The sequence below is a fragment of the Grampus griseus genome, assembly GCF_964374135.1.
Source record: "Grampus griseus genome assembly, chromosome: 9".
NCBI classification, from domain to species: domain Eukaryota; kingdom Metazoa; phylum Chordata; class Mammalia; order Artiodactyla; family Delphinidae; genus Grampus; species Grampus griseus.
Window position 1 is genome coordinate 96,371,410 of NC_139003.1, and position 23,843 is coordinate 96,395,252.

A 23,843-nucleotide genomic window follows, 5' to 3' on the forward strand; every position below is an offset into this window, starting at 1 on the left:
AATGCCTATTCGTGGCTTTTGTCCATGCTTCTATTGGGCTAGTAGTTCTGTATATGTTTTTAACACAACTATTTGTGCTCCTGCCCTGCTTACCTCCCACTGCCACCCCTTTGGGGTCCCAGTGGTCCCTCACGCCTTGCCCTTGAGTGTTGAGGGACTCTGAGCCCTCACTGCTTTCCAACAGGTCATGTCCTCACCACAGCCCTCGACCTTCTGTCTCCTTTGGGTTCTCTCACTCGCTATCCATACGGGCAGCTCTAGCTGGCCATCTTGCCTGCATCCTGGACTCCATGTGGCCGAGACCAGCCCCGGCCCCGGCTGTCCCCACTGTTGGAGTCTCAGCCACACCATCTGCCTCCAAGTCACCGGCTCTAGCTGAAATTACCCTGCAATGGAACCCGACACTGAGAGGCAGAGCCATGGGTCAGCGTCTTGACTATGCTTCTATTTCCAAAGTCTGGATCCTCCTGTTTTCAGAGCACAAAAGGGTAAACTTCAGGTCCAGGGAGGGGATTATAACTCTCTCTCTCTTTCCAAATAATTCGTGTTTTCCTGCCTGCCTAGTGGGTTAAGCAATGAGACGTCCCCTTTCTCGTCCTCGGATTGAGTTGCTTCTTTGTTTAACACAAGCTTTAGTTCAGGAGATAGAAATACTTATAAAGTATCATTTAGTAAAACTTTACTGAAATATTAAAGGAAGTTTAAAACGAAAAAAATGTCCTACATAATCCTACCAATTCCCTCCGTTTTCATTCTTCTGGTTCCCTTCTAGTTTCTATCCACATGCGTATCTATTTTTATGTTGTAATTACTGTGTAATTATATATAGTATATTGAAAATGAAATAGTTTCTCCTCCCCCCCCTGCACTTTATATTACTTTTACATGGCTTGAACATGTCTCCATATTTTTATTGTTATCTTAGTGATCACCAATTTAAATGAACCGGTAGAATTAAGTGTCCTGTGATGGGGGCTCTAGGTTGTTTCCAGTTTCGTGTTTGTTATAAGCAATGCTCCTATGAATAGTTATTTTTACTTGGGAAATCTGCAAGGCTGGCCCACTGGGTCAGAGGTGACACTCGGACGTCTGCGTTTCCAAATCGGTTTCCTCCACCTAGGTGGCTCACAGTGTAGATTTCTGAAGCTGCTTCCCCACAATTTGTTTTATCGTTTTCCTCTAAATATGGGTTTTAAGAGACTGGAAAGTGGGGGAACTAAGATCCCGCAAGCTGCACAGTGCGGCCAAAAATAATAAATAATAAAAATGCTCAAAGGACTTGAAGAATAGATGTTTCTCCAAAGAAAAAATATATATAAATGGCCAATAAGCACATGAAAAGATGCTCAAAATGACTAATCATTAGGGAAATGCAAAACAAAGCCACAAAGAGATACCACTTCACACTCATTAGGATGGTTATTACAAAAAAAAAGGAAGGAAAATAAGTGTTGGCAGGATGTGGAGAAATTGGAACCCTGTTCTTTGATGGTGGGAATGTAAAATGGTGCAGCCCTTGTGGAAAACAATCTGGTAGTTCCTCAAAAAACTAAACCATAGGGCTTCCCTGGTGGCACAGTGGTTGAGAGTCAGCCTGCTGATGCAGGGGACACAGGTTCATGCCCCGGTCCGGGAAGATCCCACATGCCGCGGAGCGGCTGGGCCCGTGAGCCATGGCCGCTGAGCCTGCGCGTCCGGAGCCTGTGCTCCGCAACGGGAGAGGCCACAACAGTGAGAGACCCGCGTACCACAAAAAACAAAAACAAAAACTAAACCATAGAGTTACCATATGACCCAACAATTCCACTCCTAGATATATCTCCAAAAGAATTGAACACAAGGTCATGCAGAGATATTTGCATACCTATGTTCATAGCATCATTATTCACAATAGCCAAGAGGTAGAACCAACCCAAGTGTCCATCGACAGATGAATGGATAAACAAAATGTGGTATATGCCCGCAATGGGATATTATTCAGCCTTAAAAAAGAAAGGAAATTTTGCTGTATTCTACAACGTGGATGAAATGTGAGGATATTATACTGAGTGAAATAAGCCAGTTACGAGTATAAGTAAGGACAAATACTGAGTGTTTCCACTTACATGGGGTCCCTAGAGAAGTCAAACTCATAGAGATGAAAAGTAGTATGGTGGGTGCCGAGGGCTGGGGGAGGAAGGATGGGGAATTAGTGTTTAATGGGTAGAGTTTCAGTTTGGTAAGATGAAAAGGTTCTAGAGATGAATGGTGGTGATGGCTACACAACAACATGAGTGTATTTAACGCCACTGAACTGTGCACATAAAAATGATCAAAATGGTAAATTTTATGTTATTTGTATTTTACCATAGTTAAAAAATATTTTATAAAAAGAGGAAAAAGAAAGAGAGAGAAGAGCCCATGAGCTGTGCTGGTGAGACCACGTGTATGTGTTGGTTGGACAGAGCCCCGAGGCCACATTTTCAATGGTTTAGTGACAGGTAAACCCTTGAAGAAGCTTGATGAGGCTGGAGAAGGGCCTAGAACTTTGGAGGAGCTAGGTTACGAGTTTTGGCCCAAATTTGGAGCTGGGTAGGGGTGGGAGGGTGGAGAGGATGACCGGCCAAGGTAGTCCCAGACATGGAAGGACAAACAGAAAGGGGCTTCTGTGTTGGGTGAGGTGTGCATTAGCCCAAGAAAGGCTGATTTCAGCTTAGTAGGAAGGAAGACTTCTCACAGTCTTGAGCTCTGAGTCATGAGAGAGTTGCTTTGTGGCACAATGACCCGCCTGATGTGGTCTAAGTAGGACCCGGTGACCAGCTGAAAGTCCCACCCCACCAGAGAGTAACCCCCTGCCAACCACGAATACCTCTGCGGGGCCTGCCAGACGAGACGCACCTCCAGTCCCTGCAGGGCTCTTGCTCAGCAGCGCTAGGATTCCTTTAGTGATCCCAGGGCCTCGGCACCTCTCAGAGGCTGAACTACAGCCAAGCAGCTGTTTTCACCAGGCCCTGTGTTTGTTTTTTTCTGACATCAACCAATTCTCCGACACCAGGTGCGTGCCAAAGGATTCAATTCATTTCTCACATTCACCTCCCGAGTGAGCACAGACCCCACAGGGGGAGGGCCCAGTCCCACAAGGATACCCACACCCTGAAAGCAGTTGGTACAGGCTGCCCACACTTCTGCCCAGCTGACTACAAATTCAGGGGCTCCTACGACCCTTTCTTTCATGTTCCACACATTGCTAGAATGACTCACAGAACTAGGAAAGCACTGTACTTGCAGTTGTAAAGGTAATAAATGAACAGCCGTATGAAGAAGAACAAAGGCAGGTTTGGATCCTCTGGGTGGGGCGGCAGAGTGCACCACCCTCCCAGCACGCGGGAGCGTTCACCCACCCGGAAGCCGGCCCCTCACTGTCCAAGAGCGCTATGGACATTTCATTACGTGGGCCTCAGTGATGAAGCCACTGCCACAGACGGAACTCCAGCTCCAGCCCCCGTGCCCCCGGGTGGGAGCTGATGGTTCCGGGTCTTTCTGGTGACCAGCCCCCCATCCTGAGGCGAAGTGAATAACAAGAGACACTCCCACCACTCAGGCAATTCCAAGGGTCTTAGGTGCTCCAGGCTGGGACAGAAAGTATACACCAAGTACATATTTCTACTATGTTACACCATGGGTTCAGATCCACTGAGAGCACCTGGTGGAAAGTGCATTGAGGCAGGCCGGTGGTCTCAGAGGGGTGGCTCATCTCCCTTCCTGTCTCCCCAGGGTCCGCAGGCAGACAGATCCCCATTTCCCTCAGTTGAGAAATGAGGGCATTCACTTTAAGGTTAGTTGTGAAGATCAAATGAGGTGTGTGTCAGAGTGCTTTAGAAATGTCAGAACTAGTGTCTGAGTCTGCCTTTGGGCCATTTCTGCACTTGTGCTCAAATACTGAGATTGGGCTTAATGGCAGATGTGGAAATCATTCATTCATCCCACCAGAGCCTTTGGTGAGAATCATTCATTCATCCCATGTGGCCTCCCACTGAGCCTGGCCTTCTGTTAGGTTATGAATACCCGCCCACCACCTGCTGAGTGTGGCCTTCTGGAAGGGTCCTCAACTTTAAGAAGGGGAGTTCAGAGGGGGCAGACCACCTCCAGATGTCTGGGAGTTCTTCTTCGGGTGGAGATGCCACCAGGGTATTTGCATAAGAGCTCCCCAGCCCGGGCCAGAGCTGCACTGTAGAATCCAGTGAGGGTTGAGCAGAAAGGCGAGAAACCGGGCAGCCGGCAGAGCGCCCGCGCCCCCTGGTGGCCGCCGGCTGCACCTCGCTCCTTCCCGGACAGGATCTGCGGCCCGGCAGCCTGGCTCTGGGTTCCCTGGTCCATTCACTGGTTGCTCTTGAATGGCTTGCGAGTGCCTGCGGGCCTCCAGAACTCTCGGGCTGTGCTGTGCGCCACCAGCCACAGGGCTCTGAGCACTTGCAGCGGGGCGAGTCCAAAGTGAGGTGTGCAGCCAGTGGCAAACACACCCTGGGTGTCAAAGACAGTACCCCCAGAAGTAGAATGTGATGTTGATAATTTTATATTGGACGCCTGTTGCAATAATAATATTTTCAATAAGTTATGTTAAATAAAATATGATTTAAATGTATTGTGGCTGTTAGAAAGCTGAAAATTCCATATGTGGGGTGAATCCCATTTCTTTAGGTTGGATAGTGCCGTTCTAGACACTTGGTTCCCAGACTTTGGGATTTCACGGGTGAGCAAAAGCCCGCCCCCTCCCCCGCCCCGCCCCAGGTCTGACTACCAGTTTGATACTTTGCTAAGTGACGGTGTTTTAAAAAGTACTACCACCGCCATTCCCGTGAGGATGGGCGTTCTGTTATCAGAGATGCAGGATGCCACGGTCAGAGTAGAGAGCCCGCTGAACTGCCCACTCATGGCCCATTGATTCGTTTTCTCATTGAGTGGGGAGAGCTCTGTCAGGCCCAGAGTGCAGGGCGGCTCTCCGAGGGGCCTCTCTTGTGAACGCGCACACAGTCTTGCCCTCTCCCTTCTCGGCGTCCACGCCTTCTGCAACCCGATACTTGCAGGAGCCCTGCGAGGCGCGGGGTCCGGGAAAGGTGAGGAGGCAGAGGACTGCCCAGCCTCGGTCTGTGGGTGTCACCTGGTCCTTAGAGCCACGACCACTGTGCGAAGCTGAGCGAGACCCAGGCAGCTGCAATCAATCCCGAGAAGAAAGGGCAGGCTCAGTCCCTAGACCTGGCCCTTGGAATCCCATCACTGTCCCCTGATCCCTGCTGCCCACCCTGCTCTGCTCAGGGACGGAGAGAAATATGCTAGGGAAGGCCACATTCCAGGCCCACATCCATAGGCTCGTTGGCGTAGTTCCTTGTCAAGGGTGTGATTTGGGCTCAAAATATTTTTTTTCTTACTGCAACATAAAATACGTTCAGAGCATAAACTTCAGAAGATAGAGTTGACTAAAAGGAGATAGACACACAATGACATCATACAAAAGATAGCACCGTTAGCAGTAAGATCTCTCCTGTCCTGCCCCCTCTAATACACACCCATATATTTTTCAAAACTGTAATTAGGGACTTCCCTGGTGTCACAGTGGTTAAGAATCCGCCTGCCAGTGCAGGGGACACGGGTTCGAGCCCTGGTCTGAGAAGATCCCACATTCCACGCAGCAACTAAGCCCGTGCGTCACAACTACTGAGCCCATGTGCCACAACTACTGAAGCCTGCATGTCTAGAGCCTGTGCTCCACAACAAGAGAAGCCACTGCAATGAGAAGCCTGCACACAAAAACGAAGAGTAGCCCCTGGCTGCAACTAGAGAAAGCCTGCACGCAACAACGAAGACCCAACGCAGCCAAAAATAAATAAAATTTTAAGATAAAACAAAAATAAAAATAAAAAAATTAATCAGCAATCATATTAGGTACAATTGTATTTTTTTAAAAAAAGGGGAAAAAGGGACTTTCCTGGCAGTTCACTGGTTAAGACTTCATGCTTCCATTGCAGGTGGTGAGGGTTCAATCCCCGGTTGGGGAACTAAGATCCCACATGCCTCACGGTACGTCCAAAAAAAAAAAAGGGCAAAATACTTGAATAAACATTTCTCCAGAGAAGAGACACGAATGGCCAATGAGCACATGAAAAGTTGCCCAATGTCATCAGTCATCAGGGAAATGCAAATCAAAACCTCAATGAGATACCACTTCACACTCTTTATGACGGTTATTTTAAAAAAATCCTTGCCAACATTCTGTTATTTTCTATTTTTTGGTGTGGTTTTTTTTTTTTTTTTTTTTTTTGCGGTACGCGGGCCTCTCACTGTTGTGGCCTCTCCCGTTGCGGAGCACAGGCTCCGGACGCGCAGGCTCAGCGGCCATGGCTCACGGGCCCAGCCGCTCTGCGGCATGTGGGATCTTCCCGGACCGGGGCACAAACCCGTGTCCCCTGCATTGGCAGGCGGATGCTTAACCACTGCGCCACCAGGGAAGTCCAGAAGAGCTGGACTTGAACCCAGTCTGTGGAGCTTCGGGGTGGGTGCCCAAACCCTCAGCTCAGCTTCATTGTAGGGAACGGCCACAGTCTGACATGCCCAGAGCTGGCAGGTTTGTTTTGTGGGTACATGGCCCTTCTGGGGGGAGTGTGTACTTTTGGCATGGAAACTCTATGTGGACAGTTCCCATCCTCAGTGGGAAACCTCAGCAGGTCAAAACACAAGACTGCAAAAGCGGCCCCTTCTGTGGAAGGCGGCCCTCCTGAGAGACAAACCCTTGACAAACCCTCTCTAGACCCAAGCCTGTTTGCTTTCGTTTTCTCACTGACGGGAGCTTTCTCTGCCAAGCTGCCACTCAGCAACACCTCCTGTCGTCGGTCAGTGAGTGGGCCGTGTGTGTCCACCAGGGCCAGCCCCGCACTGGAGCCAGCAGCTGTGGCGGTGAGCAGCGCAGCATCCGTCAGGGCCACCATGACTGGCAGTGAGGACTGACACAAACAAACGATGACAGAAAGCAATGAAATGTCTGCAGGTGACCTGCGTGCTTCAAGAGAGAAGTACTGTGTGTCTCACTAGCTCAGGACAAGGTGCTCCGCAGAAGGGGGCCATGAGGGTGGGCTGGGAGGGGAATTCAAGGAATAAAGAGCATGTAGGAGAGGACCCGAGGAAGGAGGCTCAAGCAGGTGAAGAGGGCAACAGGGACACTCCTCCCAGAGGTAGAAGCATGTGCAAAGGTCCTGAGGATGGAAGGGGCTGGGGTCCTGTCACCTGAAAGCGCTCTGCGCTTGTGTGTGGGGATGATTCTGGAAGGCCAGCAGGCCCATCTGATTAGGATGCTGCCGTCTTCCTAAGTGCAGTGAGAAGGGGGTGTTAAGCCGGGTGGCATTCTCCACGGACAACTGGTAGCCACAGGGAATTAGACCACAGCAGGTTAGGATTTGAGAGAAGGCGCAAGTCCAGGGTGAGAAGTGTGCTGATCCCACAGTTACTCAGGGGTGGAGCCAGCTTGCCTCGGCAGGGGCCCCACATAATGGATGGAGGTGAAGGGAGGCAGCAGGGTTACTGGTGTGAGCAGCCGGGACAGGAACACCGGGAGGAAGGGCTTGTCCCAAAGCCACCAGAGTCACCAGAGCTGGGGAGAAATGCCGGAGTAGGCCATCTGGGGGCTTTGGGGGCCTCGAGGCCTCTTCCAGGGCAGGAGCAGCCAGACACAGACCTGCATGGTGGGAGGTGACCCCCCCTGCCCCCCAGGAGAGGAGAGGTGACAGTGACAAGGGGAAGCCTCAGTAAGTTCTCAGCCCTTCCATGACACACCCAAAGGCCACGGCAAACAGCGACCTCTCTCCACACCAACAGGGCACAATCAAACAAGGACGCCCCCAAATTTAGGGTGCCCCAGGAAGAGGAAGAGCTTAGCGTTGGGGACAGAGAAGCCACCTACTGAGAGAGGAGAGGAGAGGGCCTGGGGCTGGAGGGGGCCGGGGCAGGGGCAGGGGCTAGGGAGAGGCTCTGCTAGCCTGAGCGGGGGCGGGTGTGCTCAATCTGGCCTTCCTTGGGTTGGCTCCCTGGAGAAACCCCAGGCATGGGGACGGGCTCCCAGAGTCTGGGGGGTCCTGGCTACCGGTGTCCCAGAGGTAGGGTTGCCAGGCCGTGGGATGCCCATACCCAGCACTGACACAGACAGCAGCTGGGACAGTGTGTGCCCCCAGTGTGTGCTCTGCCCAAGCCCCGTCCCAAGACGGCCCTGGGACCCCCAAGCTTCCCCAATGGCCCAATAGGAACAATGGAGTCCTACAGGAGGGGAGGAGAGAGAAAGAGACCAAGGCGCTGGGGACATTCGGAAACCCAAGAGGGGCAGCCTTGGATTCAGGGGTCAGCAGAGGACACTGGGGTGACATTTGCCAAATCGGCAGTGGCTGGAGACTGTCCGCCCCCCGACACAAGCCTACGCCCATCACAGACTCAGCGTCCTTTATTGCACAGCGAGACTGCGATCCTTCCCCGGTGTGGGCGCGGGTGGAGAACCCCTCGGCCAGGCCCCGGTGCGGGCAGGTAGGCCGGCTCAGCAGTCCGGCCACAGGAGGGTGAAGGTACCGCGGCTGCAGCGGAAATCCGGCTCTGGCTGCTCCGACTTGGGCTCCACGGAGACCAGGCGCCGAGCCCCGCGCTGGGTCAGCGGGATGCAGTCGGAGACGCGGACCTCCAGGGCCCGGCCCTCCCTGAAGGACGGAGGTCAGGGTCAGGACGGGCAGGGCTCCGCAGCCCCGCAGCTGCCCCCGCGCCCCGAGACTCACCCCTGGCAGTGCGCGGCCAGCACGCCCACCAGCTCCCCGACGCGGTTATCCAGTGGCGGCCGGGAGCGGTGCAGACACACCACCAGGTCGTCGTAGCCCCGCGCGTGCAGCACCACCAGCTGGTCCCGCCCGCTGGTCACGCTCAGCCCGGTCACCTGAAGGGGGCGGGGTCTCAGGGTGAGGGGCGCGGCAGGCCCTCCTCCCCAAACCTGCACCTCCACCCCACAGCCCAGCAGCACAGGCCCGCCCCCCGCACGCATCTTCCCCTCCCCAGCACCCCACCCGCTCCCCTCGGCCTCTCCCGAGCTCCCCTCCTCTCCCCCAGGCCCCACAACCCTGCTGTCCCCTCTAGGTCCCCTTCCTCCCTCTCTGGTTCTGCCCATAAAGGCGAGGGTCGGGCAGGGCGCACCGCACACGAGGGCTTTTTGCCCTGATGGAATGTTCTAGATCTGCACAGTCTAACGTGGCACCACTGCTCACCTGTGGCTCTCCAGCACCTGAATGTGCTGGTGCCACTGAGGAGCTGAACTTTTACTTTTCTTTCCTTTTCATTGCATTTAAATAGCCACATGGGTCGTGGCCACCATACCGGATGGTCCTCCAGCCTGACAGTTACACGGACTCCCAGCCTCAGTCCCTGCCCTGGGTTGCCCCTTGGCCTGTGGGAATATGAGCTGCGACTCCAGGGAGCAAGTGGGTCACAGAACTGGACAGAGGGGTGGAAGGCAGGGACAGGGTCCCAGGGGTGGCAGCCACACACTGCAGCCAGCTCCACGCGGTCCAGTGGCGGAGACCCCCGGGCAGGCACTGGCACAGATGTGGGGAAGAGGGGCCATTTGGCATTTCGTTCTGCCAAAGAGTGGAGCAGGAGGGGGGCGAGGAGGCTGAGGATGGGGCTCTGGGCCCCCCACCCGTGGGGCAACTGGAAGCCTCTGCAGGCTGTTCAGCAGGGGTGCATGGGGCGGGGGAGGAGTTGCCGTCCTGAGCTGATGCTGAGTTCTAGAAAGCTCCGGCCATCCCAGGTAGGCATGAGGGGAGGGGCCCGGCAGTGCCCAGCAGGACACCAGGCCAGCTAGGGCCTCACGGATGCCCCCGCCCCCGCACAGGGCTCACCACGTCCAGGGGCACGGCCCGCATCACCCGGTACTGCCGGCCCGGCTCCAGCTTGTAGAGGTGCCGGTCTGTGAGCAGAAGCGCCCGGTCCCGGCTTTTGTTGAAGCGATTCACCTGCAGGACAGGTGCTCTCAGGGTCACTTGCCTGCCCCAGGGGGCTCCCCAGCAGGTGTGGCCAGTGGCCTCGCCTCCCTGAGGCCACTCTCTCACTGACGGGACTGGAGCTGACGACTTTTGAAGTTTCAGGGTCAGCTGTGAAACCTCTAAGCTAGGCCTGGGCCAGGGCTGCCACGGGCCTGCAGCCCTGTATCCACTGCTCACCTTTCGGACATGGCTGGAGAAGAGCACGGCCCTGAAGCCATCCTTTTCCCGAAGCGTCTTCAGTCGCTGAGCAAACAGGCCTGAGGCTGTGGGGTTGTCTGTGGCCTGAGGACAGATGGGGGCTGCTTGGGATGGGGTCTTGGGACCATGCTTGACTGACAGCAACTCTCAGGGAATTGGCACAGTTATCCTTGACCTCAGAGAACCTCGTCAGGCCATGCGCCAGCCTCCTGGTGGGTCCACCTGCCACACTGGCTTCCCTAAGGCCCACCGCACAGACCCCCTGCAGCCCTGAGGTTCTAGGCACACATGTCTGTGCCGTCCACACCACCCACCAGCCCAGCTCCCCACGCCAGGCCCGGGCAGACTGAGAGATGGAAGGGGCTGGTGGGACCTCGCTCCTCCATGCCCAGCCACCCACCTGGGCAAACCTCTCGCCCCTGAGCCTTCATCCCCTGCAGAATGGGGCCAGGGGGCGGCTCACAGCACCCATGTGGGCCAAGGGGGGCCATGGCATGGAGTCAGGGGGCTGTGCCTAAGAAGGGGGATCTGTGCCGGAGAATGAGGGGGCTGACCTGAAAACACAGGAAGGCAAGTGGGAGTAGGGCAGAGGGGGAGGTGCTGAGTAAAGCCCAGGCTAGCTGGTTCTGGGTGAAAACCCTTGAACTTCAGAGGCCAGGGGCAGGAACATAGGGGTACAGCCCACAGGACAGCCAGGCTCAAGGAGAGGACAGCTGAGGCGGACATGGGCAAGGTTTCAGCCTTGAGCCTCTTCTTGGCACCCAGACCCCACAGCCCTGACACTTACGGAGGACAAGTAGTCCCGGGCCCAGGCCCGCCGGCAGCCCCAGTCCTGTCGCAGCTCCTGCAGGGCCGCCATGGCGGCCACCTTGGCCTTGATCTGAGCCATGTCTGAAGGGGGGATGTTCTTCACCAGCTGCCGGGCCCGCCACCTGGAGAGGGCCAGGTGGTCAGACAGACCCCTGTGCAGGCCTCACCCTTCCCTACTCCTGGTTCTGCCCCTTTTCCTGAGAACACACATTAGTGCCTTTTCATGTCCCTTCCCCCACAGGATAAGGCCAGGCCCCTCAGCCAGGCACTAGCCACCCTCTGTGTCCCAGCCTCCCTGGTCTCAGTGGAAGGTGGCCTCTCCTGCTCTGAGCGTGCTGGTTGCCCTTCACACCTCTCCTAAAGAACTCCTACTCAGCCTTCAAAGCCCTGCTCAGTTGCAGAGTTTCCCCCACTTCTAGCTCTGACCCACCACCCTCCCTGCAAGCCTCTAGCAAGGAGATGGAGGCCTGCATCCCCTCCAGATGTCCAGAATGGTGCTGGGGACATTAGGAATCTTCCACCGGCTGTGGGGTGTGGGCAGCCAGCTGATGTGCACAGCCCCCTGTTTTCTGCTTATCCAGTGGGACCACCTGTCTCCTGGCTAGCACCAAGGGGTTCAGATGGCCCGGTCCGGGTGTTCAGTGGGCTCTAGCTGAGTGGAAAAGAGTGAGGGGCGGTGGCAGAGGGCGAGTACCTGCAGAAGAGCGCCTGGCAGATGTCCTGGAAAGGCTGCAGCACAGCAGGGGGCAGCGGCCACACAAGGTCACGGCCGTAGAGCGGGGGCTGCCGTGCAGCCTGGAATCGCCGCTGCATCTCTGCCAGGTGAGCGCGCACCTTGTGCCTCCGGAACCAGCGCATGATGGTGTAGACGGCCCTCAGTCGCCGGAAGTGCCGCCTGGCCAGCGTGCCTCGCCATGCCTGGGGGGCCAGTGGGAGGTGGTGCTCCATTAGGCCCTGCCAGGCCCCGCCTCCCTCACCTTAGGAGACCCCAAAATGGAGGGGCACCCGAGAATGTCACCATCAAAACCCAGACTGAAGATCCTACAAGGCAAGCGGCCCAGCGAACCCACAGATTAAAAGAGACTTAAGCAACGTATAGACCCTGAGTTGAACAGACTGAGGACACGACTGGGGACGTGTGGTTATTGACTGGACAGGACAGCAGCAAGTCAGTGTGAACTTTCTAAATCCTGTTTCTGTGATGCTATTAGGTCATGTTCTTAAAAAAAAAACCCTGTGTGTTATAGGAGATAACAGAGGTAACAATGAAATGCAGTGTGTCGTCCTTAGTTGGATTCTGGGTTTTTAAAAGATGTAATGGAGGACTTCCCTGGTGGCGCAGGGGTTAAGAATCCGCCTGCCAATGCAGGGGACACGGGTTCGATCCCTGGGTCAAGAAGGTCCACATTCTGCGGAGCAACTAAGCCTGCGTGCCACACCTACTGAAGCCCGCACGCCTAGAGCCCGTGCTCCGCAACAAGAGAAGCCACCGCGGTGAGAAGCTCACGCACTGCAACAAAGAGTAGCCCCCATTCGCCGCAACTAGAGAAAGCCCGTGTGCAGCAGCAAAGACCCAACATAGCCAAAAAAAAAAGACTGCTCTACCATACCATTTAAGAATTAAAAAATAAAAGATGTAATGGGTCATAGCGGGACCCTTTCAGAAATTTAAATATGGCCTACATATTAGACATTCAGATGTGTAGAATATATTTTATCAGTGTTAGGTTTCTTTTTTTGTTTGTTTGTTTCTTTTTTTTTTTTTTTTTGGCCATGCCCTGCAGCATGCGGGATCTTAGTTCCCCCACCAGAGATGGAACCCGTGCCCCCTGCAGTGGAAGCGCAGGGCCCTAACCACTGCACTGCCAGGGAACTCCCAGTGTTAGGCTTCTTGAATGTGCTAATGTCAGTGTGGTTGTAAAGGTGGATGACCTTGTTCTTAGGATATGCGTGCTGAAGGATTTAGGGGTGTCATTACTTTATATGGTTTGGGAAAAAATACAAATATATGCATATGTGAGTATCTGTATGTGCGTATGGAGAAAGAGAGATAGAGACAGAGAGACAAAGACGGGGGGGGAGGGGAGAACATAATTGGAGCAATCCAGGTGAATAGTAATCATTGTACAAATCTTTCCACTTTTCTGTAGGTTTGAAATGTTAAAAATAAAAAGTTATGGGGAGAGGTGGGAGAATCCTTATCCTTTGGGAAGACATACTGAAATGATTATAAATGAAATGATTTGCTTCCGAATAACTGGGATAGAGGTGCGATGTCTACCCAAAACCACGTTGGTCACGTGACGTGGTTGACACAGGGCAGTAGCATGTGGGAATAGAGCACACCATTCTGCACGCTTTTCTCCAGGTCTGAAATCTTTCAGAATAAATGGAAGTAAAGAAGGAAAAAAGAAAGGAAGGAAGGAAGCCAGATTCCTGAGTGTCTTGTTTTGAGCACCTGGGCCTGAGGCTGGTGGCCACGGAACAGAGGGGACCCGAACAACAGCCCCACTTTTTGCTTAAGTCAGTTTCAGTGTCGGTTTGTCACCGGCGAGCGGGGGCTCCTCCGGTACTTGGAAGTGTGCCTGTGCTCCCCCCAGGTAACGCACATCCCCCCAACTCCGGGTGGTACACATCCATCTCTCCCCTCCCCCCAGGTAACGCACACAGCTCTTTCCTGCCCATCCTCCCACGCCCTCCCTGGGGGCCGTCCAGCCCCACCGCACCTTCTGTAGCAGCAGCACGATGATGGGGATGAGACACGCGCGGCTCTGCTCCAGCGTGACCAGCGTCCGGGGTGAACGGATGAAGAGCTTGCTGTGGCCGAAGGCCACGTCCCCCTGCAGCCCGTGCTGCTCCAGGAGGGCGCTCACGGCCGCCCTATCGGAGCCCAGCAGGTGGTTTGGCCACGTGTACTCACAGGTCATCTTGTACCTGTCACAGAAGGACCGGGCAGTGGGCGCCAGACCCTGTGGAGGAGTGCGGATTCGCCCCGCCTTGACTCGCCCCGCCCCCATTCCCCCCCCACCCCGACCCCATGCATGCAGGCTCCCGCCTTGAAGTCTGAAAAGCGCCCCGCGGCCCGCTGCTGGAACCCCTCAAGGACACGCCCCTGGGGGAGGGGGCCGTACCTGAGCAGGAATCGAGAATAGGGCTGGCGGGAAGCAAAGCCAGCCCTGCGGACCCTCACGTTCTCCAGCAGCCCCAGGTATGCGACCTGGTGCCGACAGTGGCCCTCGTCCAGCTTCGCGGCCAACTTGTCCTCATTGGGCTTGATGCAGCGGATGTAGAAGGGCTCCTGTGGGGACAAAGGACACTCGGAGAGGCCAGTGTCACGGCCCTACAGTCACCTGGCAGGGGCAGCAAGTGAGCTGTCTCCATCCTGCCGTCTCCATCCTCCCACGCTGCCGTCTGTCCGCGTGGGGAAGAGGCTCTCAGGGGAAGGGGAGGCTGAGGGCCCAAGGGCAGGCCGAAGGCTGAGGCCAGGAGGAGACTAGGGATGAGGGGTGGCGGGCAGCATGGGACCTGGGAGCCCAGTGCTGGGTGCGGGCAGGAGGCTGGCCCAGAGCCAGGTTCCGACCGGGCAGCAAAGCCCCTTAGCCCTTCCTTTCGCTTCCCAGAGGCCCTGCTGAGTCTCTGGATATTCTGCTGTCCTTCCACTGCCCCCTCTGACTTTAGGCCCCAAGCTCTGTAAGGTGCTCGTGCCACTTTCCTGTCCCTGTGACCCCAGCTTCCAGAAGCTAACCAGGGCTGGGCCAACCCAAGCTCTGAGCAAGGTCTCCCCCAGCCCATCCCCAAGAGGCAATGAGGCCAGGGGAAGGCTGCTGGGACCCCACATTTACTCAAGCCTCGGCCTCGTCCAGGGCATCTTAACCTGTGCAGTGGCCGGTCTCTCCCTGCTGGAGAGGTTGTGGCTTGCAGCAAAGAGGAAACAGAAGGATCCGGAAGGATCCAGACTCAGGGTGGGGTTGCGGGGGGGGGGGCCCGTACCTTGGAGGCCAGGTTTTCCACCAGGGCCACCATGGAGTTCTTGAAGAGCGTGCCAGCCGTCAGGGGGCGCTTGGTCACCTCCGTGATGTCCTGCTGCCCATCTGGCCACATGGCCCGCAGGGTGGGGTCCGTGCTGTGGATATAGGCTGCATGGCCAGCCGCCCTCCAGGACAGCCCACACCCCAGCCTGGCCATTTGTAAGCTTCATGGCCTCAGCTTTGACCCTCAGGCTGTCTGTGAGGGTCAGACTGGAGTGTCTGAAGGCCCTTCCAGCCAGAGCCCCTGGGCCCTCGCCCTCTGGTGCCCACACGCATGCCCACGGAGCCTGCTCACCTGTTGTACAGCAGCCGCTTGAAGTCCTGGAAGAGGGAGTCTCTGTTCTTGTCAATGAAGCCCTCCACCGAGTACCTGGTCGGGGGGGACAGGGCCACTGAGGAGATGGGGCCCTCGGACGGCCCCCAGCATGCCCCTCCCCCTCCCCCCACCTGGTCAGCCTCTCTTCCTTCCTCCTCATGTGCTCGTCTTCCTTCCCCTGTCCTTTCTGTCTTCCCTCTCATCACAGAAGCCCTCCTCCCTCCAAAGCTTCTCTCCTGAGAGATGCCAAATGTCACATCACTGAACCCTGGCCCTAGCACATACACGCGGTGTGACCTGACCTAGGACAAGTTACTTAAACTCTCTGTGCCTCAACAGAGACCATGAGCTCAGAACAGCGCCTACTGAGTTTCCAAAAATATCGGCGATTGCAATTACAACCAGGAACTCCTGAGTCATTGGTCTATTTTGTTCCAGTGGCACCGAGAGCCTCAGATTCATCGTCTCATCCTTTGTTAGAAAGCTCAGTGCTAAAATCTTGGCTTCACTTGCAGCTCCTAGAAAGGCTCAAGGCCATGGGATCTGACTTCTGGTGGCTTCGTCTTTTGGACTCTTATTTCTTCTCCTTGAGAAGGACACGTTGGACACTTGTGCCTCTCTCTGTATCACCTCAGATCCACCTCCAGGTGAGGTGAGTGACAGGGAAATTAATAATAATCACGGCCACTCCTGGAAGACACCTGGGGCCTCGGTACTCAGTGTGTGGCCTGAGGACCCGCAGTGTCCATCTGGCCTGGGAGCTTGTTAGAGACACAGCCTCTCGCCCCTCTGCTCCTCCTTGCTGGCCTGCACCTTGATGTGCAGGCTTTGCTCAAAGCGTGACGAGAACTGGCCCTGGCCTAGAAGCAGAGGTCCACCCGGGCTGCACCTCGGAATCTCCAGCCCCTCTCCCAGAAATGGGCGTTTTTTAAAAAGCTTCCCAGAAGATTCTATGATGCAGCCAGGGCTGAGAATCGCTATCTTAAAAGCCCCATTGTATGTATGCTTTTTACGTGTGAATCTGGTGAAGGGAATATCTTCAGTGCCTTAAAACGGGGAAGGGGCAGAGGAGGGGGCCAGACGCTCAGTGGGGGGCCCTTACATGACATCCCCTGCATAGTGCTTGATCCGGAAGTCTCGGCCAAACTCCATGGTCTTGTCTGTGGGGCAGAGCTATGGGCGGGGGGGAGGCAGGCCAGGTCAAGGCACAGAAGGTGTGGGGGGATCTGGGGGAGGGGGGGCAGTCCTGCAGAGAAGGCTGAGCCACCGCCAAGGACCCCACCCCCACCCCAAGACAGGCAGCGTGGCGCCTGTGGCGCCCTTTCCAGTGCTGGGACCAGCCGGGGGTGCACAGGGCGGGGGAGACCGCAGGGGCGGAGGGGCACCTGGCGGCTGGTGTAGTGCGGGTGGTGGCGGTGGTGCGTGTCCAGGGTCTGCAGGAAGATCCGGTCGGTGATGGGGCCCGCGCTGCCGCAGGCCTCATCCAGCACAGCCAGGATGCCCCGGTGGGGCCGCTCCACCAGGTCCACGATGGTGGCGTTGTTGAAGTACTCCACCTGCGGGAGGGCAAACAGGGCAGCTCCCGAGCCCCGTCGCCGGCCTCGCGCCCGAGTTCCTGCCTGGCGCCCGCTCCCCCACCCCCCAACCCGCCCTCCTCTGCACACAACCGGCCGCCCAGCGCCATGCCTCTCCCTCCGGGCCCGCGCTGTGCAGGACGGCCCGGCACTCACGCTCTGCCAGGCGATGCCCTCCCGCTCGTACTCTTCCTGCTCCTGCTTCAGGATGAGCTGGATGAAGAGCTGCTGCAGCTTCTCGTTGCAGTAATTGATGCAGAACTGCTCGAAGCTGGGGGCGGAGGGGCCGCTGAGAGTCATGCCTCGACCGCCCACCTCAGGGCTTTGGCTCCACGGGGAACGAGCGCAACAAATGGCAGGCTTCCCCGCGAACAGATCCCCAGAAGTCTGCCTGAGGGCGCTGGTGCCAGGCGTCCCAAGTGGCCTCTCTGTCGGGGAGCATCTCCCGCTCCGGGCCGCTCTTTTACCCGCCTGCCCCCAAGTCCAGCACGCACGCCCTGGAGTGGATCTGGGAGTCCCAGCGACGGGAAGTGAGCCGAGATATCGCCTTCCCAGGCACCAGTGGACGGCGGCACAGCTGAGGCCGGCTTGAAGGCACGAGCCTGGGGCCAGGGACCGACTGGCACTGACGCCGGACCCCCTGCTCCCCAGCCCAGCCGAGCTCCTCAGGACTAAGGCGGCCTTAGAGGGTGGGCGGGGTCAGGGTGTGGTGGCAGGGCTACCCACCTGTTGACAGGGAACACCTCGAAGCCGTAGATGTCCAGCACGCCGATGACTGTGTCCTTGCCGTCGCGTCGGGGGTCCCGGTCCCGGGGTTCCATGACACGGTTGATCCGGTCCACCACCCACTCAAACAGCCGCTGGTACACTGCCTGGGAAGAGGCCAGGAGCCAGCTGCCTCTGACTGCCTCTGGCCTCGTCTCCTCCGGGAAGGCCTCCAGGTTGCCCCCCCCACCTCCAGAGCACCTTGGCACAGGCGTCCCGGGCATAGCTGGCCTCGGCCGCAGTGTGGCCCTTCTCGATGAGTTCCCTGCCTCCCGAGGCCACGGTGCGAGCCAGCAGGCAGCGCAGCACCATCTCCCGGGGTGTGGCCGTCAGCTCAGCCACGTGGTCCACCAGCACCTCATCAGTCACCGCCAGGCCCCTCTGCTCCAGACTGCCCTCCTCCAGCTCCACAAACTTGATGTTTCCCTGGTGATGCGGGAACCATGAAGTCAGGCTCCGCGCCTCAGAGGAGCCTGCTGCACCCCTCTGCCCCTGGGGGCGCGGGGGGAGGCAGGGACGCGGGGTACAGTAGAGCTTGGCTTCTACCACATACACAGCCAGAGAGAGAGAGAGGGGAGCGCTTCCTGGAGCATGCCAGAGCCTTCCCCAAGGCTTCCCACCCGAATGTCATGTGAATGGTCCCACTGCATCCTTCTGCAGCTGGCTATGTGCTACCCATTCCTCATGCTTCCTCAGAGAGAACTAAGGCTCAGAGGCGCTGAGTAACCTGCCCAAGGCCACACAGCTCTTAGGTGACGGAAGCAAAAGGCCAGTCTGCATGTGTTCAGCTTTACTGAGCCCAGACTGCCCTTGCCTGCTAAGTCCGGGCTGATCTAGCAGACAAGGACCAGGCCCATTCTGGGCACGCAGGGCCCACGGCTCAGGGCCCGGCCTGTGGGAACCCACAGCCAAAGCAACTCAGTTTCAGCAGAGGGAGAAGTGGGCCAGTTCCATGGCTGGTTGTCAGAGGCCAGTCTCCTCCTCCAGGGGAGGCACCCGGCCAGGGCACCACGTGGGGAAATGGCCGCAGAGCCCACAGCCAGGCTCACCAGGTGCAGAATGGAGGCCAGGATCCGGTGCACGGAGGCCACCTCCTCAGGACTGAAGCCGATCACCCGCATGGCCTCCGTCACCGCCTGGTGGTGGCTCTTCTCATCGCTGTCCAAGACCTGGGGGAGAAAGGTCCCAGCACCCAGTGCCACGCTGAGCCTCGACTCCTCTGTCCCAGGGAGCATGCTCACCCACTGTACCCCCATCCCGGCACTGAGCCCCGATTCCTCCAACTGAAAGCCCGCCGAGTCAGGGCCCCCCCAGTCCCTCTGAACCATGCACACCGTCCTGGCCCCTGCTGAAGCCACTGGCCACTAGCACCAGGGTCCTGGGACTAAGCGTGATTAGAGCCTCGGCTCCCTGCCCCCACTCACACTGAGCCCCGCCCCCTGGCGGGTGAAATTATATAGCGCAGGGTTTCTCTGCAGGTGCAGTTCTTGCAGCTCTTTGTCCTCACAGCCCCGCAGCACCTGGAGGACCCGACACCCCTCCGTTAGGCCCCTGAGCTCCAAAGACCCCACCCACGTACGCAGGACAAACAGACGCGTCCTTCAACCACCGCTGACCCAACAAATTCATGGTGTTGGTCAGCACAGTGATGGTGTGGACACCGGAGCCCAGGGAGAACCTACTTCTAGGTCAGATAATGTGTAGACACCACACCTATCCAGGGAAAGACCACTTCAGTGGTCACAGAGAGTGACCACAGAGACCCACTTCAGAGGTCAGACACATTGCAGACATTGCCTGTGTCCTGGGAGGACCTACTTCAGTGATCAGACACGATGTAGACGCTGCCAATGTCCAGGCAGACGCACTTCGGTGAGTCAGAAAGAATGTAGATACCACCCAAGTCCAAGGAGACCCCGCCTCAGTGGGCCAAACATGGTGTAACCACCTGAGTCCAGGGAGACACCACCTCAGTGGGTCTAACCCAGTGTAGACACTATCAGTGTCCAGAATCCACCTCAGTGTCAGACATGGTGTGGACACTGCCCTGCCCGCATCCAGGGGGACCCCACGTCAGAGTCAGATGAATAAGGTGTACACACAGCCACGTCCAGGGAGCTCCCACTGCAGTAGGGGCGGGGCTGGGGCGATGGAACGGAGGGAGAGGGGAAGGAAAGGGACTGTGGGTGGGGCAATCAGAAGGCCTTCCCTGCAGGTCTCCCCCTGCCTGCTTTGGCTCACCTGGTAGAAGGCATGGAAGTTCCTCTCGCCCACGTGCTGCTTGAGGACCCGAGACTGAGGAGAGAGGAGCAGCTGGACAGAGGCCTGGATGTTGGCCCCACCCCAGGGGACCTGTCCCAGAGCCCCTGGGGCAGTGCAGGTGGGGGTGGTGGCTGACCTGGCTTCAGGGGGAGCCCCGCCCAGTGAAGCTGGGACACCTGAGAAGGTAGGTTCCTGTCCCCAGGATGCCAGGCCTGGGGGGCTCGGCGTGGTGGGGCAGCTCTGCCTGGTCCCCCCAAGGGAGGCCTTTGTGCGGCCCACCTGCCCAGGGTCTCAGTGTTAAGGCCCACCTTCTCCAGCAGGTAGCTGTGGATGTGTCCCCCCACAGGGTCTCCTTTGAAGTCAAAGTTGATATCCATGTACTTGCCGAAGCGGCTGGAGTTGTGGTTGCGGTTGGTGCGAGCGTTGCCGAAGGCCTCCAGCACGCAGGTGGACTTGAGCAGCACGTCCTTGACCCTGCGGGGGGCAGAGGGGCCGAGGGGCTGTAGCGCAAAGACCTCGCGCTGGGGGCCGTGCCCAGGTCCAGCATCCCCCGTCTGAGGCTACCCCATCACAGGAGGAGAGGGAGCCTGAGGGCCTGGCCTCACCCTGCGCTGCCCCTTGCAGGCCTTTGACTCTGAGATGCCGGGAAAGGCACCTGCAGGGGGCTCACGTCGGTTGTCCTGTAAAGCCTTGAGCCTTGAAAGGCACTGGCCCTGCCTTTCCAGACCAAAGCTGCAGCCCGGTGAGGAGCTGGGTCTGCACGCTCGGCGCTGCCAGCCGTGTGTGCTTGGGAACTTCCATCGCTGTTCCCACCCCACTCCTGCCCCGAACCCCACCTTACCCCACCTCAACAGGAAGAGCCGGGGCTCCCACACAGCCCCTACAAATGCCCGCTGGTGAGCAACTGGCAGGCAGGTGGGCCCTGGGTTCCTGACCCAAACCCTGACACCCGGCCTGGCATCCTGGGCCTTCCTGATGGGCCAGCCAACCTCTCCACTTCCATCAGGTCCTGGTGAGGGCTCGGCACCCCTCTGTCGGCCCTCTGCACCTCACTCCCTTCCTGTCCCTAGGGGAAGGGCACCCACGTGCTGGGCCTCGCCTCTCCTGGGGTCGAGAGGTCCGGGCTGCGGCTCACCTGGAGGCTTGCTGACAGCCACTGAACTTGGCCTGAGCCGGGCTCCATTGTGTCTCTTGCCCCCCACCAGGCATGAGGCCGCTCCCCACCCCCTCCCCAGCCTCACCTCTCCACCTCGGCCCGCTGGCTCGGGTTGGTGACGGCAGCGATGTACTGCATGATGTGCCTGCTGGCTTCCGTCTTCCCTGCCCCACTCTCCCCTGCCGGAAGGAAGGACAGTCAGACAATTTCTGGCTGCTCCCCCTTAACCAGCTCCCAGTGCCCATCCCCACTCCCAGGTGCTCCAGTCACCTCCCCATCATTGACAGATGAAAACACCGGGGCGCAGGGAGGCTGTGAGCCAGAGCCTGGGCCCTGGCTGCAGGGCAGGTACCTGAGATAACAATGCAGGTATCCCTGGACCGGCGCTTCATCGCCCTGTAGGCAGCGTTGGCCACAGCGTACAGGTGGGGCGGCCGCTCATAGAGCTCGCGTCCCTGGTACCTGGCGATGGCCTCGGGCCCGTACAGGGGCAGCTCCTGGTAGGGGTTCACGGACACCAGCACTTCACCGATGTACGTGTAGATGTGGCCCTTCTCGAACCTGGCACAGGCAGGGCCGGTCCTCAGTGCTCGGGGCCTCGGGGACACACACCTAGGTCCCGGGGCATTGGGCCCAGGCGGGAAGCCTTGGGGCCCTGGCCCACCCGCAGGGCTGAGAGTAGACGAGGGAGTCGGGGGGAGAGGGGGTGCCGGCTGACTTGAGCCTTCCTGGTGCCGTTTGCCGGGAGTCGCACCCCACACGAGGTGGTGGTGGGATCCAGGCTGCTCTCCACGGGGATCCTGATGTCACGGGAATCATGACTACCCGCTTTATTAAGGGACTGACTTGCCCCAGGCCTCGCGGGCCAAGGCAGAGCTGGCAGTGTGGGAAGCTGGGTTGAGGACCAGAGCAGATGGGGGTGGTAGGCGGAGGGAGGGGCCTCCAGCTGTTTCCGCCTCAAGACCTGGGCGGGGACCCAGAAGCAGAAGCGACCCCGCCCAGCCCCACCCAGACAGCAGGGACTGGGAGGGGTGCCACCCCCCCCACCCCGGGGAGTTCTGGGCGCTTCCCGGCAGGAGCCTAGTCACCCGGAAGGGTGCCTGTGTGCATCATCCCTCCCTCGACTCTTCTGCCCTGGGAGGAGCCTGCTGCCCTGACGGACCCGCCCTGCCCCTGACAGCCGGTCCGGGTTCCTCTTCCTCAGCTGCCTCAGACGGACGCGGGAGTTCCCTGGCTTGGCTCCCTGCACACCCGGGACCTGCTGGAGACAGACTCTCCCATCTGCAAGCTGTGTGGCCCCAGGCTCGGGGTTCCATCGTTAATACGGAGATGGTAATACCTGTCTCAGAAGCTAGTTTATAGGAATGAAGTGAAATCATGCTTAGCTCTCTGCCCCCAAAAGAGCAGCTCATTTCCTGTCTGACTCTCCATCCCACAGCCCTGACCTTGGCTCAGGGCCCGCCTGTACCTGACTTCAGCAATCGGGGGTCAGTGGGACCTGTCCCCAAGCTCTGCACAGTCACCTTCTGCTCCCCCTGGCTGTCCAGGGATGAAGCCAGCTCCTGGTGCCACGACCAACTCCTCCCTGCCCTCTGCCCTCTGGCAAATAGGGCCCCGTGTCACTTCTACCGGCCATGCCCTGAAGCACTCCACATGCCCCCCTGAGAGTGTCATCTCAGCTTGTCCACCTGCACCCCCCAGGGTGGGCCCTGACCACTTCCCTTGGAGCCCCCAGGGCCCAGCACAGCCCCACTAGGGGGACGGAGCATCCACCCGGTCCGGGGGCCTGGCACCTGCCAGGAGGAGGGGTCAGGAGGCACCTGGGCTGTGTGGGAGGCCCGGGTCTGGGAAGCCTGCTCTAGCACTGGCTGGTTGCCCTGGCCCTGAGGCGACAGTCCTTCCTGTCCCAACGTCCCCCTGCAGTCACGCAGACAGCGGGCTGGGGCTGGCGGAGACCAACGGGAGTGGGGATGGGGAGAAGGGGAGCCCCTGCCCTAGGTCTACCTGAGCTTCAGGTTCTCCATGAAGTCTTCCATGGTCACTTGGTCCAAAAGCACAAAGTCGGGCTTGCCGCACTCAGGTCCTTCGTCCTCCATCCTGCCGGCGGGAAGCACCCAGGCCAGGTTGCCCCGACCTTCCTGTGCAGAGCAGCTCAAGGGAGGGGTGCTCTCGCACAGGCCCAGCCCTCCCTCCCGCAGCCAGTGTGGTGAAGTAGGAAGTGGGTTCTTGTGGCCCCAGGGAGGGTTTGCCCTCCCTGCCTGCCGTCCCCTCCCAAGGGGCTCTGAGCCGTGCTTCCTGGTTCCCCTCAGGGCGTGCCTCACGGTGGAAACTCCGACCCTCTATGATCTCACCCTCGCCCCAAGCAGCCGCGTCTCTGCGGTCCCCAGCCCTGCTGCATCCAGGCCACGGGTGGGCCCCTGAGCAGGGTTTTCTTGACGTGGCGGTGGCCGCAAAAGCCGTCAGCTCTCAGACCTCAGCACTAGGCGGATTTTCGGGTAGGTACATTGCACCTCGACAAAAGGTGAACAAACGCCGATACCCAGGCCTTTGGGGCAGAAGCCTAGGCAGTACTCCTTCCAAGTGTGACCACGCTGCGATGTGAACCACAAAGCCAGCTTCCAGGCTTAGCCCGCCACAGCCACGGGGCTGGTGGTCTGGGTTCGTCATGCCGAGACCCAGTCTTGCCACTGGTCCAGG

General features: G+C 58.2%; 1 protein-coding gene across 1 annotated transcript; it reads right to left on the reverse strand.

Moving 5' to 3' along the window:
• Positions 1 to 8,538: 8,538 nt before the first annotated feature.
• Positions 8,539 to 23,242, reverse strand: MYO1G (myosin IG; the record flags this gene model as incomplete). Its single annotated transcript, XM_082661624.1, has 22 exons — positions 8,539 to 8,705; positions 8,781 to 8,935; positions 9,894 to 10,007; positions 10,215 to 10,319; positions 11,023 to 11,167; positions 11,740 to 11,963; positions 13,772 to 13,979; positions 14,177 to 14,343; positions 15,036 to 15,168; positions 15,369 to 15,443; positions 16,492 to 16,562; positions 16,775 to 16,945; positions 17,120 to 17,234; positions 17,690 to 17,835; positions 17,930 to 18,154; positions 18,778 to 18,897; positions 19,153 to 19,248; positions 19,970 to 20,023; positions 20,299 to 20,464; positions 21,232 to 21,325; positions 21,499 to 21,707; positions 23,151 to 23,242. The coding sequence occupies 22 exons, from the start codon at positions 23,240 to 23,242 to the stop codon at positions 8,549 to 8,551; spliced, it is 3,042 nt and encodes a 1,013-aa protein (XP_082517750.1). The 3' UTR covers positions 8,539 to 8,548.
• Between the last annotated feature and the right edge of the window lie 601 nt (positions 23,243 to 23,843).